General features: G+C 34.7%; 1 protein-coding gene across 2 annotated transcripts; it reads left to right on the forward strand.

Moving 5' to 3' along the window:
• Positions 1 to 6,112: 6,112 nt before the first annotated feature.
• LOC106470056 (vegetative cell wall protein gp1-like) lies at positions 6,113 to 16,965 on the forward strand. 2 transcript variants are annotated; one of them, XM_022399496.1, is made up of 6 exons: positions 6,113 to 6,168; positions 11,860 to 11,908; positions 12,345 to 12,370; positions 13,434 to 13,598; positions 14,465 to 14,785; positions 15,050 to 16,965. In XM_022399496.1, exons 2-6 carry the CDS (start codon positions 11,875 to 11,877, stop codon positions 15,908 to 15,910), a joined length of 1,407 nt encoding a protein of 468 aa, XP_022255204.1. In that variant the 5' UTR covers positions 6,113 to 6,168; positions 11,860 to 11,874; the 3' UTR covers positions 15,911 to 16,965. The 2 variants fall into 2 exon arrangements, with proteins under 2 accessions (XP_022255204.1, XP_022255200.1); XM_022399492.1 differs by lacking the exon at positions 6,113 to 6,168 and adding an exon at positions 10,795 to 10,853.
• Positions 16,966 to 19,206: the final 2,241 nt, after the last annotated feature.

The following is a 19,206-nucleotide window of genomic DNA, read 5'->3' on the forward strand; positions in this document are numbered from 1 at the left end:
TCAGATTGTGAGTCGAGCGCCTTATCCACCTGGCCATGCCGGGCACCAAACGCTAGATAATCCACTGTTTGGCTTTGAGCTAAAACAAATCATGTACACATTTCATGCATTTACTTTTAACATTATGAAACAAGCATGAAGCAATAAAACATTGTGTTACGCTTTTCTAGCCGTAAAAGCATTTTTATCAGCGAAAAAAGCTCATAAATTTGACATATGTCGCCCCACTAAAGAAAAATATACACAGTCAACTATCTCTACTACCCATTTTAATCTTTTAAGTAGTTATTTTGTGTTTCTGATCTGTAGCAGATAACGTATCTCTTAAGCAACAGAAAAAACATACTTTTAAGGCTCTAGTCAATCATTAAATGTATGTTTCTGTGTTGGAGCAGTTGCCAGACAATCTCTGAAGTAACAGAAAAGTCATACATTCCGAATCACACACATTGTTTGTTTCTGAGTGTTTGTGAAAGCTTTTTGATAAAGATTGTTTAATCCAAATGTTAACCATATATTTATTTCAAAGTTTTTAACTATCTTTATCGAAAACTTTCGCTTGCCCGAAACAGTGATCAGTTTTAACTTCTTACAGCATCTTTAACCATTTCCTTTTTTAAATGTTAACACTCTGTAATCCCCCTTTTTTCATTTATGGTACATTATAGTTCTACTTTCCTAGCTGTGACTACGCATTTGAATTAGAAAGGTATGTGCAGTCACTAATAAACTGAATGTACATTTAGCGAGCAAACTTATTGGGGGATTAGTGCATTACAACTAATGTTTGCTAATGATGCTGAACCTACTGCACAAAATCTTCGTGACAATGTTTACTCATGATTCAAGTTCCATTAGCCACACTATGGTAGTGTATTTGTATTTATGGCAAAGCTACTGAGGCTATATGCCGCTATCCTTAATTTTGAACTACTGATTCGGAGGGAAGGTAGTTAGTCAGCCATTCTATGCAAAAGAAATGTGATTAGGAATATTTGGAAATTAAGATAAATCTTCCTTGTATAACACCGCATGCCAGCTTCATCGTTTTATTTCTAATGAGAAAACGAACCAGTCACATAAACAAAGACAGTTAAAATGTATCTTATTTCAATTTATGAGTATGAGAAAAGTGACACAGTCCGATAACATCCGCTAAGAAACTCACTGTTGTTATTCCATTATTTTTTCAATCACTAAGTGCTTGGCCTTAATAGTAGTTACAAAATACGTACGTTATTCTAACCTAATGAAAGGACCTTCGTCATTTCTGGCATAATTTCAAGGAACTAATTCGTCATGACCGCCACAAGGCTGGTTTACAAATTCCCGATCATCTACCAGTTAGTCACGTGAGGTTATAGTGCTTTCATTGTCTAAAATATGATTACCGGAAGTTTTTTTTTACCACTTGTTTCTACTGACGTGATATACTAGTTATTTCTCCTTCACCTGTTTTTCAGTAACTCAGGTTACCGCCATTTCACGCCCACGGACCACAGAAGGTAGAGGACATAAAACCATGAATAATAACACCTTTCCATGTACCTAGCTGTATTTTGTCGCCTCATGAACAGGGGGAAAAAAAAACTAGAGCAAGAAACTAGATTGGCTGAAAACTTTTAAGTTTTAAGAAGTGAATCTTTTGCATCTTTGAAAATTGAGAAACCTGTTTTCACCACTCCTGTAATAAGATGATTGTTTTGTTGTAAGCTATCAAATAAATGACTTGTTTTATTTGTTTGTTTGTTGTTAAGCATAATGCTATACAATAGGACATACAATAGGCTATCAAAATCCGGTTTTTACCGTTATAAACCCTCAGACTTAGTTCTGAGACACGGTGGGAAGAGGGGGGGGAAGGGAACTAGGTGACTTGTCATCTAATGAAAATCAAAATTGATTACAAAAAGCTTAAGTTTATGTCGTTATCACTCTACAGGTATACCATAAGTTGTACGTTTTCATTTCATAGGGCTATCGAATCAAACGGAAGTGTTATGCTGTGTTCCAGAAGTCTTCAATAGAAAAGCTATGGAGCAGAAATAAAAATCCTTAAACCTCATCGACAGTATTTTTTTTTTTTGTTTTTGTTTTAATGCTTTTATACAAGGAAATACAGAACGATAGGAATTTATTTGTTGATCTCACTTAATAAAGCTTAATAACATACATGGCACTCACCAGAATAGTTAGGCAAATTCACTTCTTTTGATCACGTTGTTGTTATTATTCCCCTGTTGTTTTAAATAGTGTGTTATTCGTATACATCATTTTGTAAAGTTCAAACATCAGTAGCTTTGAGTCGAATTCGGTAAATTTGGTCATTCATACAAACTTTTACATTCGTTTTTCTGAAATGTTTTTAATCGATAAAGTAATTTATGAACAATCTTATACTTATCTAAAAATATTTATATCATGTTCGTATTCCACACAGAACAATACGTTATTACTCCGAAAACAAGTGAAACTGTACTGGAATTATGAACTTGTTAACGCATGACACGAATGATGAAGTACAAATTAATTAGCCATAATGTTTCAAAACCTAAACCTGGTTTTACACAACACTTACTATTACAGAATAAATTCGATGCGTTCGTATAAAAAAAAAGAAATATGCGATACTGGTATATGTTACATAGTGTTCCTTACATACAATGTAAAACAATCGTAACGTGCATTATCTACATACTGCTACCATATAGGCATACTTGACTGTGAAGATATATTAATATTTTGAAGATACGTCTCGCCACCCTATGGCTCAGTGAGCAAGTCTTAGGGCTTATAACGCAAAATATCGGGTTTGGTTACCCGCGGTGGGCAGAGTACAGATAGCCTATTGTTTAGTTTTTGCGCTTACCAATTTGTTTTTATTATTTTTTTTATTTTTTTGCCTCGGAACGGATAAAGGAAGGGATGCAATTAAAAATCTACGTTTCAGTAAATTTTGCCATCAAGACTTAAATAGTTCAAAGACTTCCGTTCCTAGTTGTGTGATGGTACAATAAGCAATGCCATTAGCAGTTGGTTACCTTGTTTTTTTTGTTTTTTTTTTTGATCAGCTAACTCAAAAACGGAACTTTACCCAAGTTTTTATATAGACAAAAGAGAAACGAATTTTGAAAATGTTTAATTAGTAACGTTTTCACCCAACGATTCTTCCCGTGTCTTTAGTTTATTGCCTCAAACGTTATAATATTGCTTAAAACGTCTACTCTTCGGGTTAACTAGAGATATGGTAAACGGTATTTACTTGTAAAATCATCTCTCATGGAAATCTTTCATAAGAAGTTTCTAGAAACCAGTCCCTCCCTCCAGCTTTCTTAACTTGGGGGAGGAGGAGGGCAATGAGACATATGCTGGGACCAAACCTAAAATAAATCGAAGATTAGATTGAATGACGACATTAGATTGGGGGGAAACGACAGTTCAGGGGGCTCGGATCCCCGCTAGCACCGGCCGTATTGGAAACACAGTTCCCTCACCCATACAAAGATATTTTCAATTTTCTCAACATGTTACTAGATACGCTAAAAATAAATAATGTGTTTTAAATTGCACACTTCATTTAAATGACGACTGAACTGGGCTGGGCTGGGCGTGGCCGAGTGGTGAACGTGCTAGACTGTGAATCCGAGGACACGTGACGGACGTCTCGTTGCCGCAAACGCGCCTCGAAATTTGGGGCTGTGGTTGCGTTATAAGAGTGACGGTCAAATCTTATTATTTGATTAGAGTAGCCCTTATGTACCTATGCGCAAATATCTGAAACAAACCAACAAACACAATACAGAACGCTCTTATGTCGGTGAAGGTATGTTAACAAATATCGTTATGTTATCACTAGAGTGTGATATGAAAAAGGAACTTCAATTTTGCATAATTTTATATTACTGGCCAGGTTCATCCAGTCTTGAAAAAATTCTATGAATTAAATACAATTACAGTCACCAGTGTCTAATATAGGGCAACAACACGAAAAATCCTTAACTTAGTAAATGATATAATGTTTTTACTTCCTTACCAAACTACTGAGAATATATTGCAATATATATATATATAAATAGTATTTCATACATCTTTGTAAAAATAAAATAAATTACTAACAATCCGAGAAAACGTCATGAAAAAGAATATATATACTAGTGTAATTTTGAATATTTTAACTTAATTAGTTTACTTAGCCCTTTAGATGAAATACTGTTTTCATCATTACACCAGGAGTATCACAGATAGATGTTCAATTTAGCAAAGTGTTGTATTCGACTGCCAGTTAAAGGCTTCCTGATAACTTTTTTCCCCTTTTATACAAACCGTTTCAACACCTCCAGAATAAAAACTTGCTGGTTTACTGTTAACTGCTTAAACACAGTGCACGTCTATACAGTAAATCTTTAGTTTAAGGTTCAGACATCTTTGTACTCAAAAATTCAAAGTTTGTTTCATAAATAACAAGATGCTTAACCTAAATGGGAAGAAGTGGATTTCAAATCCCGACGCAAGTCTTCAACAACAGCTTAAACCCCTTGATGACCATCCAAAAAAAATAAAACCGACAGCTTTGGTGTTTCACTTCGTAACACTAGATTTTAATACTATATTATCAGGTGATGCTGGTCAAACCTTGTTGTAAGTTCTGAATTCTGGGTGAACTCAGGAAAACAATATACAGAGTATACTTTCGTACCTGTATTAGGAAAAAAAACACACATTTTCAGAATCGCAACTTTTTTTACATTTCCTTACAATCGATATAACTATAATATTTCTTGCGAACCTGATCGTGTGTAGATACAACAATGACTCTGTATCTTAAAAAACCATTATAAAAACATAGACGATGAAAAATTATTTATTCTTCAAGCCATGTTTAATTATTAATAAAAAATGTATGTATATAATATTTAGCCTAATTTATAAATTAAGGCTGAAAAAATCCTATTTCACGTCTCTCTCGCACAGAGCAGTAATTTAAAAAGGTGACGTGCAGAATACGAATTTTATGCCTAAATTTGAGTATCATTTTATTCTCGTGTCACACAGTGATATTATGATAATCAGGAATCATACTTAAATAAAAGTGTGTCAATACCTCTATCATTATCTTTCGTTCATGCTTTAAACGAGAACACACAGACAGAGCCGCGTATAGAATTCAACAACAAATTTTACATCGTCATATTAGATAGAAACAACAACATAGAACGTATTACTGCCTTGCCGTTCATTTAGTAATAGTAATTATAAATTGGAGATTCGTGTGTCTTTCCTAACACTTATCGGAAAAGTAAACACAAATTGAAGATAATTATCACTTTTTTTGCTTATAAATATGAGTAGAACTGAGGATTTTGTATTACGACCTATAACCACGAGGAATAATAAAAAATGAGTAAAAGTAAAAACAGACTTTGCGTCCATGCTATTTTTTTTTAAAGAGCAAAAATGAATGCAAACAATAAGTTTTTTTTTCAATAAACGAGAAAAGACGTGAACACATGGCAAAAGTGTTTTTAATTTCTGTTTTACATCTGATTGAATTAAAATGCGCAAAATGGGCCCTTAAGATCCTGTTAGCTTAGTATCAGTGGAAAAAGATAAGTGGTTGTGGTACAACAAAAACTGTCTTTCAGACATTCACAGAAGTAAAAATCTTTGAAAATCTAATCTTTATATTACAACCTGTGACTTTCACAGTTACAAGAAAATAAGATGACGGCTTAAACAGTCCAAATCTATCTACTAAGTTCATATCAGAATTCAAGCCTTAGTGTACGTGCGAATGAAGTATTATTTTACTTTCCTCTTTTATCTTATTTCTCAGAGGCGCCGCTAGGTGCTTATAAGATTCGGGGTCATAACAGTATGATATCGATCATGGTTTTCTATCCGGAATAGATTCGGGATTCGGGGCACTGTCAAATAGAATCGGGGTACAGGCTCCGTGTGCCGGTGCCTAGCGACGCTTCTGTTCTTTCTATTATTGAATTATACAGATATGTGTATTTACTAAAGAGTTCCAAATATAGCTGATACGATTAATGTGTGTTTACCTTTTTTTTTATCAATTTCAACCACTAAGGGTGAGGAATTAGATGCAAAATTATTGGCTCTCTATACGTTAGTACTCAGATTATGGGAAATGTATCAGCATAAAAAGTAAGTACTTTGTTTTATTTACCATTCATATTATACTTTCTTACCTTACTATTCTTTTCTCCAGAATAGTGTGTGCTCTTTGTTACAGTCTTGGTTCTGGATGGAAACTGAGAGCCGATTCTTCCTCGAAAGTATGTTAGTGTGAGAGGTGTACGGAGATTTCAAGACCAACCTTGGCTACAAGATTCATTAAGTGCATGAACAATCCTATATTTTATTTTTTCCACTTACCCATATTTAGAAAATTTAAGTGTTTTGTAATTAACTCTGAACAGAAAATGGCTTATAATTTTCTAGATTTTGCATTTTTTATCTGTTGTTTAGCATTGTCATACAAAAAAGAAGAATATATCTCATCCAGGATAATTGACTTTAGTCTAATATCCTAATCATGCCATAACTCTGACTTGTAACACACGAGTCCGGCAAATCGAGCCGCGTATTTTGTAAATCAGACTCGGATTCTAGTCGCTGTCGCAGGACTGGAACTCGACCATGTGTGACTCGAAATTGGACATAGGCATTTAAGCATTGTGATTTAGAGATAACTGCTAGCAGTTTTGTTCCTTTTATACATTCTACTTTTGTAACTAAAAAGAAAATGTCCTTTCTTTCTGCCGTTAACTAATTGCTACTTAGCAACAAAAAATAACCGTACCTGTAGGCGTTACATAACAACAGACGTCTTGCATCTACTTTCCCGCGCAATTATGGCTGCTGCTACGCCTAGAATTGTAGCGTATGGCTTGAAAAATTACACAACAAATATAATATTATCAAAATTATGTTGTGTATACATTTTGCAAAAGGAAGATTGAAGAAAACTGGGGATGACATTTAATGCTAACATGAATCTTTCACGCGTCCATCTAGACAGCTCCCCAGTGGCATGGCGACAGCGTTATGTCTGCGGACTTACACCTCTAGAAACCGGGTTTTGATACCCGTAGTGGGCAAAGCACAGATAGCCCTTTGTGTAGTTTTGTGCTTAACTACAAACAAACCATCTAGACAAGTAAGTTAGGGAGGGAGCCATTTTTCCTTTTGTGTGTGTGTTAATTGCTTTGGCTCTGGTTGAAAAGCAAACGTATTTATTGTTATTATTAAAGCTATAGTACTAAGTATAATTGAACATGGTCAGGTGATTAAAGCTATAGTACTAAGTATAATTGAACATGGTCAGGTGATTAAAGCTATAGTACTAAGTATAATTGAACATGGCCAGGTGATTAAAGCTACAGTACTAAGTATAATTGAACATGGCCAGGTGATTAAAGCTATAGTACTAAGTATAATTGAACATGGCCAGGTGATTAAAGCTATAATACTAAGTATAATTGAACATGGCCAGGTGATTAAAGCTATAATACTAAGTATAATTGAACATGGCCAGGTGATTAGGGTGCTGGACTTGCACTTTCAGAGGCACGAGTTCGAAACCCCGTCACACCTAATATGTTCGCCCTTTCAGCCGTGGTGGCGTTATAATATTACGGTCAATCCCACTATTAGTTGTTAAAAGGGTAGCCCAGGAGTTGGCGGTAAATGATACTGATATGGCTTTAATTATTCTAAATACTTCCATGAACAATAAAAAACCATTTAGATACGCACCCAACCACATATTTTCCATAAAACTCATGTAAACCTATATTTTCGCGTAAGTGCCACTATAAGCAAGTATACAGATTGCAGTTATTAGTTTATGCTACATAATAGCATAACTGTGTAGCATCAACTCTCTTTGAATATTAAAATCATTCTAACCAAACACGTAAAGTGAATTACAATATACAATTTGCTTCGTTCTAACTGTACAGGCCCAGCATGGCCAGGTGGATAGGGAGCTCGAGTCGCAGGTTCGAATCCTCATCCCACCAAACATGAGCGCCCTTTCAGCCGTGAGGGCGTTATAAAGTGACGATCAATCCCACTATTCGTTGGTAAAAGAGTAGCCCAAGAGTTGGCGGTGGGTGGTGATGACTAGCTGCCTTCCCTCCAGTCTTTCACTGCTAAATTAGGGACGGCTAGCGCAGATAGCCCTAGTGTAGCTTTGTGTGAAATTCAAAAACAAAGAAATCTAACTGCACAAACCGGGCACGTTCTCTCTTTACAAAGATTAGGTTGGTGTAGAAGTCCACTCAGAGAACAGACATCGTTATAAGAAGTGGTAAAAATATCAGCTCGTGAACTACTGACATAAAATAAAGAAATGCAATTACCAGATAACCTGTATTACTCTGAATGCACTTATTTCCCAGTCAGGAACATTTAGGCTTCATCCGTTTCATAGAGCTCACACTAGTGTAACACTAGATCAGGTTTTATCATGCAGGCATGCTTCTTCTCACAAGCCTAGTTAGTGCTCCTATCTGTCTATGCATGTTGTTTGAAACGGTTACATTTCAATCAACATTTTCTATGTTTAGTGCTATAAATAAAAAAGAATACACCATAGAGTGGAATCCTAGCTCAACTGATATTACTAAAATTCACAATTTCATTTTTGTCTGTATTCCTTTTCATCGCATCTTTCAAGCACTTCAAAATCAAAACACAATAAGATAGTGTCAAAGTATGTTAATAACTGCTACTTTAATGTTTTAACCCAAAAGTTTACCTTTTTTTTTTTTTTTCTTTTTACACGCGAGCAATTCACGAGAGAACAAGTTTGCGATGTTTAAAGACTTCGTGAAATATCTCACGTGTAGCGTGTTTTAATGGTATTATTGTTCCCCAGTCAATACATTTAAACAACCGGATTGGTTTTCGCACCTCCCTAACAAGTATGGTCACTCCTTTCAGTTAAAGATACTAAACTTTAGCAACTTTCATTCAAAGAATAATACAATATTAAACCAACTGGTTGCTGACTCAGAATCAAAACACAAAAGGTTTGAAGATTAACCCAATTGTACATATCACCTCTACATCTTGAATAAATAACTGGTCGCACATAGGTCAATAATTATTAGATATCTGTATCATAAAAATCCACATAAGAAATTATGAGTTGTGTTGCCACAACTGATACGCATCATAAACTGCTAAATTTAATTGCAACAATTAGTTTCGAAGAAAGCATCTTTGCATCTTACAATCTGATGATTGTCATAAAAAAAAAACAATTTTGAATAACCCCGTACTGAAAGCTTGTTAAACTTTCACGAATTCACCTTCTATGAACTATTGCAAAAATGTTTAGGGTAGTAATACTTGGGAATACCATAGCTGGCTTATGTTCCTACGTACCCTATACTGTTCTATCAGTAATAATAAAAAATAACTTATAAATTGACTCCATAAATAGCTTAACAAAAATAACTTAGAAATTGACTCCATAAATACCTTAACAAAAATATCTTATAAATTGACTCCATAAATACCTTAACAAAAATATCTTATAAATTGACTCCATAAATACCTTAACAAAAATATCTTATAAATTGACTCTATAAAAATCTTAAATTTTTGAAGTAAAGTGATATACAAGTTATTATTTTATCTCAAAATTTAAACAAATACTCATGTTTCACACTAATATTGAGTCAAATACATTGTACTTTTTTTTTCATACGACTGAAATCTGGAACATGAGAGACACTTCCATTCCCACCTGTATTTTCTTCTTTTTTTAAAGCTCTTTTAATTTCTCAGCGAAAAGTGTGAAGGCTTATAACGCTAAAAACCGGGTTTTGATACCCCAGGTGGGCACTGCACAGATAGCCCATTGTGTAGCCTTGTATTTAACTACAAACAAACGTTTTACGAAATGTTGTGTAAGTTCACCTGACGTCTTAATAGCATCGAACAAGACATGTGTGAAATTACAACACCTGGGCAGTCGCATTCCCGCGACGTCTTTTTATCAGAGATAAGTTGTATTGATATAATTTCACATTACGTTGAAAATGAAAATAAGTAGAATATGTTAAATGCTTTTAGAATATGCTTAAAAGTTCAAAATAAAGTTGTATAAACTGTATACTGAAGCGTCTTGAATCCATTATAAGAATTTAACAGTTAGTTCTTTCCTTCCATATGTCTGCGGAATTACAACACATGAAACCGGGTTTCGATACCCGTGGTGGGCAGAGCACAGATAGCCCATTGTGTAGCTTTATACTTAACTTCAAACAAACAAACCAAATTTTCCTTCCAAGGCCATCATCAGGTGCAGCTTGAAGCGTGATTATATTAGTCATACATAAGTATGGGAGTTTTGACATCTTAGAATTTTATAATTCTAACAGTATAAATCATTTCTGAAAACACTTGATTTTGGAAACGTTTAATTTGATCTTTTGAACTAGCATCAAAGGTGTAAAGGATTAAAATATATGGATGGGAGTAAACCTACAAAAATAGGTCATCGTTAAGCTTTCAGTGATTTTTGTTTAGCTGGCCCTGAGTTAGTTACAGGCGTTGGCCGATTCCTCTGATGGCAGGCCAGGTTTTTCAGGTGCATTACCAAACCCCTTCCACTACTTTGGCAGTTGGGCAACTATACGGCACATCCGTGTATTACATTGGCTGTGCAGCTTTCTTCGGTTCGTAATCTAAAATAGGTCAATACAAGTTTCACATGCCGTCACACTGCCATATAAAAAGACGAGTTCGTTAACTACGAGTATATTTTCCTAAAGGAATCGACCAAGTACTGAGGATAATCACCGCTAGTGACGGTAGGTTTAACTTCGTTTAATACAAGCCATGTTTCGTGTAATTAGCCTTACAATACTGCACATATGACGACGTGCTTTCCAATAGTAGCTCTACTCGAGATTTTCCTGTATTGGTTTTTTTATAAAATAATTTTTACAACCAAAATAAACTGGTTTCTTGGAGTGCTACAACGATAGTTTTAATGTACTCTGTAGTTTGTTTATTTTTCAGTGAAAAAGTACCGGTGTTTAAAAAATGTCTCGCTTCCCTATAGAACAGGATCTTATACAACACTTTTATTTGAAATATATTGGATTAGTTGAATTAAGTCTCTTGCAAATCGTGATAATAAGAGACTTGTCAGCTAATAAAAGAAACTTTCAATAGCTCTAGCTGTGACCGACTATCGTTTAATTACTTACTCATGTTGTGTTGGAAATAATCTATATAGCTCTAGTTAAGTTTTATCAAGGTTTCTTAATTAATTAATTCTGTTTTGTGATTATGCAACCATCCATATTTGTCAGTTTATTTAGTTATTTTTTCGTTGGGTTCAGATTGGCTATACGTGTTAACTCATGGATCTTCATCTTTATATATAGCTATTTCAATTGAGAAAAATGCTGAGTGCAAGTTCATTTTTTGGTACAAATACCGGAGGTATGATCCCGCTTATAACAATATATCGCAGGTTTTTAAATAATAACCTTATGAAAACTTACACAAATTTAAAAATCGTTTGAGATCGAAGTCTCTGCATATTTTTACAAACTAAAGATTATCTTATAATTGTATTTAAAGACAAACAACATTCACTAACAGGGTTTTTAATTTGAAAGTTCTAACAGGAAGTTTAAATTGGAGGTTAAATTTAGAGTAGAATTTGAAAGATGTTTGCAGTACAGAGTAGCTTCACTAACATTTTTGTTCATTTTTAAATAAACTCTATTATTTATATTTAAAAACTTGCCGAACACCATGTACATATTTCACGTGATTACCGAAACCGAAACCTTTTACTTTCAGATACAATATTCAGTGATGAGACTTCTGTGTTGTGCTCTTCTCCTATTCGGTAAGTATTTTACTTTAAAATTATTTTCTGTCATGATAATTACTGTATTTTTAAATTTTTTCACAGATAGTGAATCTGTGGTATCAGACACATTAATAATTAAAAATCTAAATCAGTATTTCTTTACTTTACTTTACTCCACTGCAGTTGTAATCATTTCAAATAATTAAAAAAATATAATTTTAAGAGAAGGATATAATGTTCTTACAACTTATGACAAAAATTTTTGATTCAAAACGATAAAAAATGGGAAATTATTCATTGTGTTTGTTTTTGCTGTACAGGTTTCATTATTTATTTCTGTTAGCATGTTTCAACAATACAACAACCGAGTTTAAGATAGAACTAGTAATCATTAAGCTATTATAAATATATTTAGAGACTGATTTATTTCATTTATTTATTTTTTTCTCTCTCTCTTTCTCGCGTATTGCAGGAGCTTACGTGACAGCCGGAGAAAGAGTAAGTAACCATTATATTCTGCTTATTAGTCACTTCTCTTCCCATAAAGTAACCATTATATGCTGCTCGTTAGTCACTTCTCTTACCTTGAAGTAAACATTATATGTTGCTCCTTAGTCACTTCTCTTCCCATAAGTAACCATTATATGCTGATCGTTAGTCACTTCTCTTACTTTGAAGTAAACATTATATGCTGCTCGTTAGTCACTTCTCTTCCCATGAAGTAACCATTATATGCTGCTCGTTAGTCACTTCTCTTACCTTGAAGTAAACATTATATGCTGATTAGTAATTACTTCTCTTCCCATGAAGTAATCATTATATGCTGATTAGTAATCACTTCTCTTCCCATGAAGTAACCATTATATGCTTCGTTAGTCACTTCTCTCCCTATGAATTAACCATTATATGCTGATTAGTAATCACTTCTCTTCCCATGAATTAACCATTATATGCTGCTTATTAATCACTTCTCTTCCCATGAAGTAACCATTATATGCTGATTAGTAATCACTTCTCTCCCTATGAATTAACCATTATATGTTGATTAGTAATCACTTCTCTTCCCATGAATTAACCATTATATGCTGCTTATTAGTCACTGCTTTCCCCATGAATCTGTCATTCAATTTTTAAATAAAATATGACAGTTGCACTTACTTATCGTTTTGTATCGAAAAGCGTTCCGGTATTGTCTGTGTGAAAATAGGATTCTTCTAAGATTGTATCGCGTTTCGGTGAATAAAGCTAGCGAAACTAAAAAAATGTTTACGTGAATAAATGTAGCGAGAAAAAAGAAAACTAGAACTAAATATTCGGTGATAAAAAATTCAGCAAAGGAATGCAAACTGGAATATTTCCATGCTTTTAATGTTGATAGCAAACCTGTGATAAATTGTATTTTTTTATCTTTTACCGTAATCTTTTCGATGCGTATTGAATATTATATGCACTTATTAAATTATTGGCTTTGGAATGTTGCACACACGAGTCACTATTAGTTACCAGCAAGCACGAGGGAGAGTGTGCCATAAAAGTGTAAGTCTCTTTTTTTTTTAACTAGGAAAAGCGTCAAGCAGCTTATCAGTTCCCAGGTCCAAGAAGTGAGGGCAGACAGGTAGATAGTGGACGCTACACGGTTCCACAACGTCAGTTTCAAGGTCAGCCCGTCCAGGCTTATTCTCCACCTCGTGGTAGCCCAAGAAGACAAGCAGCAAGTGGTCCAAAGGTGTAGATAGATTTCTGTTACTTTTTCTTTAGAGTCATTTTCAGTCTTCTCTTAACACATCTAAAATTAAGAAAGTGTGTTAGGTTTGCATGCATAAGGATTTCTTGGACATTACTTAACTTTGCTACCTAAAGAAACACATATAAATGCAGTAGTTTAAATGATGAGAGTTCCTCAGCGGGTCAGTGGTAAGTTTACGGAATCATAACGCTAAAATCCGGGGTTAGATTTCCCGTAGTAAACAGAACGCAGATAGCTTATTGTGTAGTTTTGTACTAAGAAAAAAAAAACAAGAACGAGAAAAAAATAAGTTAAATAGTTACCTAATAGGAAAAATTCGCAACAAGTAAAAAGGCTCATTGTCATCTCTTTAAAAGTAGGCCACGTTAACCATAGTTTTTTCATCATAAAAGGAAAGTTATGGCAGGAATAAAAACAATAAAATAGCTGACATCAAAATGTTCACATTCATCGTATTCTAGAGCTACCTTGATCTGACATTTAGTCTTTCTTCTCAGTGTCATACTCTTCAAAGATTGACTGTACCTAATAACCATCTAAGCTTTTCGTAGAGGAACTCGAGACCGCTACTAATTCAAATCTTATAAGATGGATGATAACTTGAGATCATAGATATTTTTAACACGAATGTTCGGTTATGATTATTGTAAAGATTAGTTGTTGTTTTAAAAGTTTCCTTTGACAGCAAATGTTTTCGTACGCCTAATAAGTCTCCTTGATTTACCATTTTTAAGCATTTTACACCACACCGAAAAGTTGTTGTTGTTATTATTACCATCTTGAAACTAAAAGTTTTTCAGATAACATTACACTTGTTAACTTTACTTTACATACTCATTTTCCAGTATGGCAGTGTACCTCAGCAGTCTCTAGAAGAAGATGGCGATTATGCTGGTGAAGAGGAACGAGGACCTACTACTCCTGACCCTCTATCCCTGCTTCTGGCAGATTCTAAGTTTAGCTGCTCCGGAAAGAATGATGGCTATTATGCTGATGACAGCGTGAACTGTCGCGCCTTCCACTATTGTACAGGAGGCGTTAGTCACTCTTGGATGTGTCCTGGGGGTACAGTATTTCACCAGGTTCATTTGAACTGCGTACCGTCTGCTCAAGACATATGTGATAGATCTGAGAAGTTCTACGTGGTTAATGACTATTTGTACAAAGTAAGTAATAATGTGGGTGTGACGAGAGCATAATCAGTCATAAATTACGTTCACATTAACCATCTATTACGTATAATTGTGATTTAACATATTTTGCTTCAATTTTAATTTATAATGGTAAAGGTAGTGAAGGTTTCTTTCTGTTCAAAATCTTGTGGATTTAATAAATATTTTTATTTGTTTTCTCTTTTATTCTGATCAATATGGTTTGTTATGCTTATAAGTAGCACATGTTTTTACATTTACTTATGATTTGTGTTTCAGACACTCGACCATAAAGGACCCAACCAAACGGCTCGCTACTACCAGCGGTACTACCCTGAAGAATTTCTGCTGGGGCCTCCTGCCCCTAATCAGTTTGGATTTCCAGCAGCTCCTTCTAGTGACTATGCTGGTGGGGCTTCTGCCGCTAGGCCAGCTCCTCAGCCCACTTTCTCTGGTGGTGCACCTGCTCTCAGACCTGCCTCTGGACCTAGCCCATACAACAATGTCCCAGCACCAAGACCTGCCCCTAGGCCTAGCCCATACGACAATGCCCCAGCACCAAGACCTGCCCCTAGCCCTAGCCCATACGACAATGCCCCAGCACCAAGACCTGCCCCTAGGCCAAGCCCATACGACAATGCCCCAGCACCAAGACCTGCCCCTAGACCTAGCTTTTATGGCAGTGCCCCAGAATCAAGACCTGCTCGTAGACCTAGCTCATATGGTAGTGCATCTGTACCAAGGCCTGCCCCTAGACCTAATTTCTACGGTGGTGCTTCCGTAGCAAGACCTGACCCTAGACCAAACTCCTATGACGATACCACTCCTTCTAGATCTATTTCCTATGATGCACTTAAAACTCGGCCAGTTGCTTATATACCCTATAGGTCTTCAGAAGTCAAACCTCAGGTTCCTGTCCCACATAAGCCTTCTTCTGAGTACCACCGCTTTCCCGAATCACCGCAACATTCTCAGTTATCCAGTATTCCACAGGGTCCGAAACCTTCCCAGGGAGGTAATGACTTAAACAAAAGACCTATTGGGTACAATCCCAATATTTACGGAGGTCCTTCACGGTCTCGGTCGGCGTCGCAGAATTATGGCAATGCTGGTGTCCAGTATGTTGACGAATATAACTAATTGAACTCCAGTTCCTACTGTCTAATCTTTCATATATTTCTATCCACATTTCATCATAGCATTTTTTTAGAAGAACAAATCTCCATTTCTGAAGTGTAGCTTCGTTTATTAATAACATCTCGCTTAGATGGTTAATTCAGAGTTAATTATTTATTTACCATACGAATCCCAGGGGGCATTTCTTAATTATAACGGTGATTTTGTTAACTACCTATTCTCAGTTTATTTTATGGTTGTTAACTTTATAATATGTTAAAGCGTAACTATGCAAAAAAAGAAAAGATTTTCTATAACTGTAAGGCCATGATAAATTTGTGCCTGCATGTTTTACTGCTGTAAACACAATTCACAATTAATCGGTTTTTAAGGTAAATCCAAATTAGATTTATGTTGAAACTCCCAACTGACTAAATGTTTTTGGACTGTTTAACTGCATTATTTCACTCTGTTTGTTAGGTATCAAATGGCTCATATTTATAACAACAAATCTCTTTTGAGGAGGATATTTCGGCACATTTGAGAATGCATTCCTTATTTCGGCCTCTTCTTTTATAATTCTGATTAAGATGGGAGTTTTTCTTTCGTTTACGGAGGAGATAATGCACATGGAATGTCAGAAGATTATTTTCCTTACACAGTGTCGTAAAGAAGTATCTACATGAAAGCAATGTAAAAGTTATAAAATTTCCTTGAAGCTCAAAGAATCATTATTATTTTTCTTACTAATGTATAACAGATTATACTATGTTCAAAACACTATGGAAGTGTGCTGGGATATGTTTTTTGTGATATACATGACGATTTTCCTTCTAAGATAATAACTTCTTACTACATTTCAATAAGTTGTACATCAGGGACATCATTGTATCGTTTAGCTTAGGAATAAGGTATCCTCATCACTGGATTAGTTGGAAGGATTATTTATTTTACTTTCTCTGAAGCCCGATTAGGATATTCGCGTGTATTGCCACAACAAATGTAATTTTAATTGTATGCATAGGAGATCAAATTTCCAGCGGAATCAGACTGATTTATCTCTGTTTTATATGTATTGTTAAGTGTGTGTTAATTGAATAAATAGTTCGGTTTTTTGGCAAATCTAAATCTGAATTATTCTAAATTATTGATTTATACAACCAAAATGGCTCTCTGGGCCTCTAGTGGTTTATATCAGTATTAAGAAAAAGTTGCATGACGACATCTTGACATATTTACCAGTTTTATTTCCCGCAATATTTAACCATTACATTGAGAGTAACCTAAAAAAATTATGTTTTTGTAGAGTATTGATTCGTGAAGCATACATACATCATTTAACCAAATAACTTCTTGCATTGGGCAATAGATATTAAGTTAATTAATCAATTTATTTTGGGTCTGTTAAAACTTTTCTACAGACGGAGCTGAAACAAATTTAAAAGAACAAAACACGAAAAATGTTAAAATTTTCCATATCATTATTTTATATTATCCACTATTAATCAATCCATGTAAAATTACGAAATTCAATGATTAATCATTAAATTTTGTACCTTTGAAGGAGTATATTTCCAAAGAAAACAATATTAATATACCTAAACAAACCTAAAAAAATATGGAATATGCATGTATATTTCTAAAATTAATGTCATGTTTCGAAAGTTTTGAAATAAAAACAATTTTAAACATCCGACTATCAAGAAAAACGCAAAATGTATATGTATATGCGATAATTAACCACTTTTACAAGAGCGATTAGCATATGCTGATGTGAAGTGTCGTAGGAGATCCAACTCGTGACGTCATACGTAAAATTTTTAATACATGTATACCTAGATATAGCAAATTCCAGATAATTCGACAGCGTAATGCTGTCATAGGATCCTTATGGCTGGGGTGTACTTACTGTTCATAATACTCCCTTATCCACATGGAGGGCATGCGAAAAGAGGTGTGGTGGAAGAGTGACACATCGTTCTTCCCTGAGACTTGTTACTCTAGTCATTGCAGTTTAGGCCAGTAGTTATAATTTTGGCCATCAGACTGAGTATCACGGGGCCTGTAAAATCGTTCTTAAAAAGTGTGATTAAAACTTTGTAGGTCTACTCAACAGCGGCTTTAAATAGTTATATTTGTCATAGGACATTATTATTAGGCTTATTGTGTTTTTATATAGAAGATTCTTTATTCGGTCCCTTGGGTTTTCCAAGAAAAAGAACTTATAATAGTGTTTGTTGTATCCCAGTCAAGTAGTTGAGCTCTGGTATTAAGCGAAACACATCGTCGGCAATGGATATGGTGTGGTGAAAATATTGTTGATGACAAAACCTTGTCGAAACGTTGTACATTTGCTGTTATGTTAAACTTATATTAAAGTTTTTCTTCGTTACCAATTCAAGCCGTCTCCAACCATTATATTGTTATACATTCTTCTTCTTGGAAAACCCCCAAGGGTTTAATTGTATTAGATCTGTTTGGAATACTCTAAGGAAAACATGATGACAAAATTTAACTTTCAAATGATAATTTTTTTACAGCTTTCAGTTATCTCCCCGCCCCATCTCCCCATTTTCTTTTATTGTTGTTGCTGTGTTTGGTCAGGAAAAGAAGGAAGATGGATGGGAAGACTTCATCTGTTGTATAAATGACCAAACACGGCACGTGGAAGAAACCACACTGTGTTTGTTCTTTGTTTAACAAAAAGCTACATAATGAACTATATGTGGTCTGCTCACCACGGGTACCGAAACCCGACTTTTAGCATCGTAACCCTGCAGACTTTACAGCTAAGCCACTGGGGGGCATTACAGTATGACATTAGTATGTAGTAATTTAATTCTTAATATTGTGAAGAAGTACAGAGCAATAGTTCAATATAATGCATATATATATATACAAACATACAAAGCGTTTCATATCAAAATTATGTATTTCATTTAATTCTAGTTTTGGTTAGAAATAAGTGAATTTTCTCATCAAGATTTTAGCGCTCGACTTTCAGATTTCTTTTTCGTTTATGTTTTTTCCGTGAGCAAGTTAGTATTTTCAATAGAAATGTTTACAACTCCAACAAGTACAATACAAAAATATAGGCGTGAGTCTAATATTTATAAAAAGTGGGTCATCTTACCTTCTTGGTCAACCGGGAAATGCGTTTTTGTTTTTTACATTATAAATTCTAATTGAGCACTTCGTACCACTCCCTTTGCGGAGTGCATTGGCTTTTATGTGTAGGGCAATTAACAAACAGGTCTGGTAACATAATCAGCATTTTGAAAACAGGATATGTCTTGGCTCATCAAAGATGATTTGGTGCG

The sequence above is a fragment of the Limulus polyphemus genome, unplaced genomic scaffold (genome assembly GCF_000517525.1).
Source record: "Limulus polyphemus unplaced genomic scaffold, Limulus_polyphemus-2.1.2 Scaffold101, whole genome shotgun sequence".
NCBI classification, from domain to species: Eukaryota; Metazoa; Arthropoda; class Merostomata; order Xiphosura; family Limulidae; genus Limulus; species Limulus polyphemus.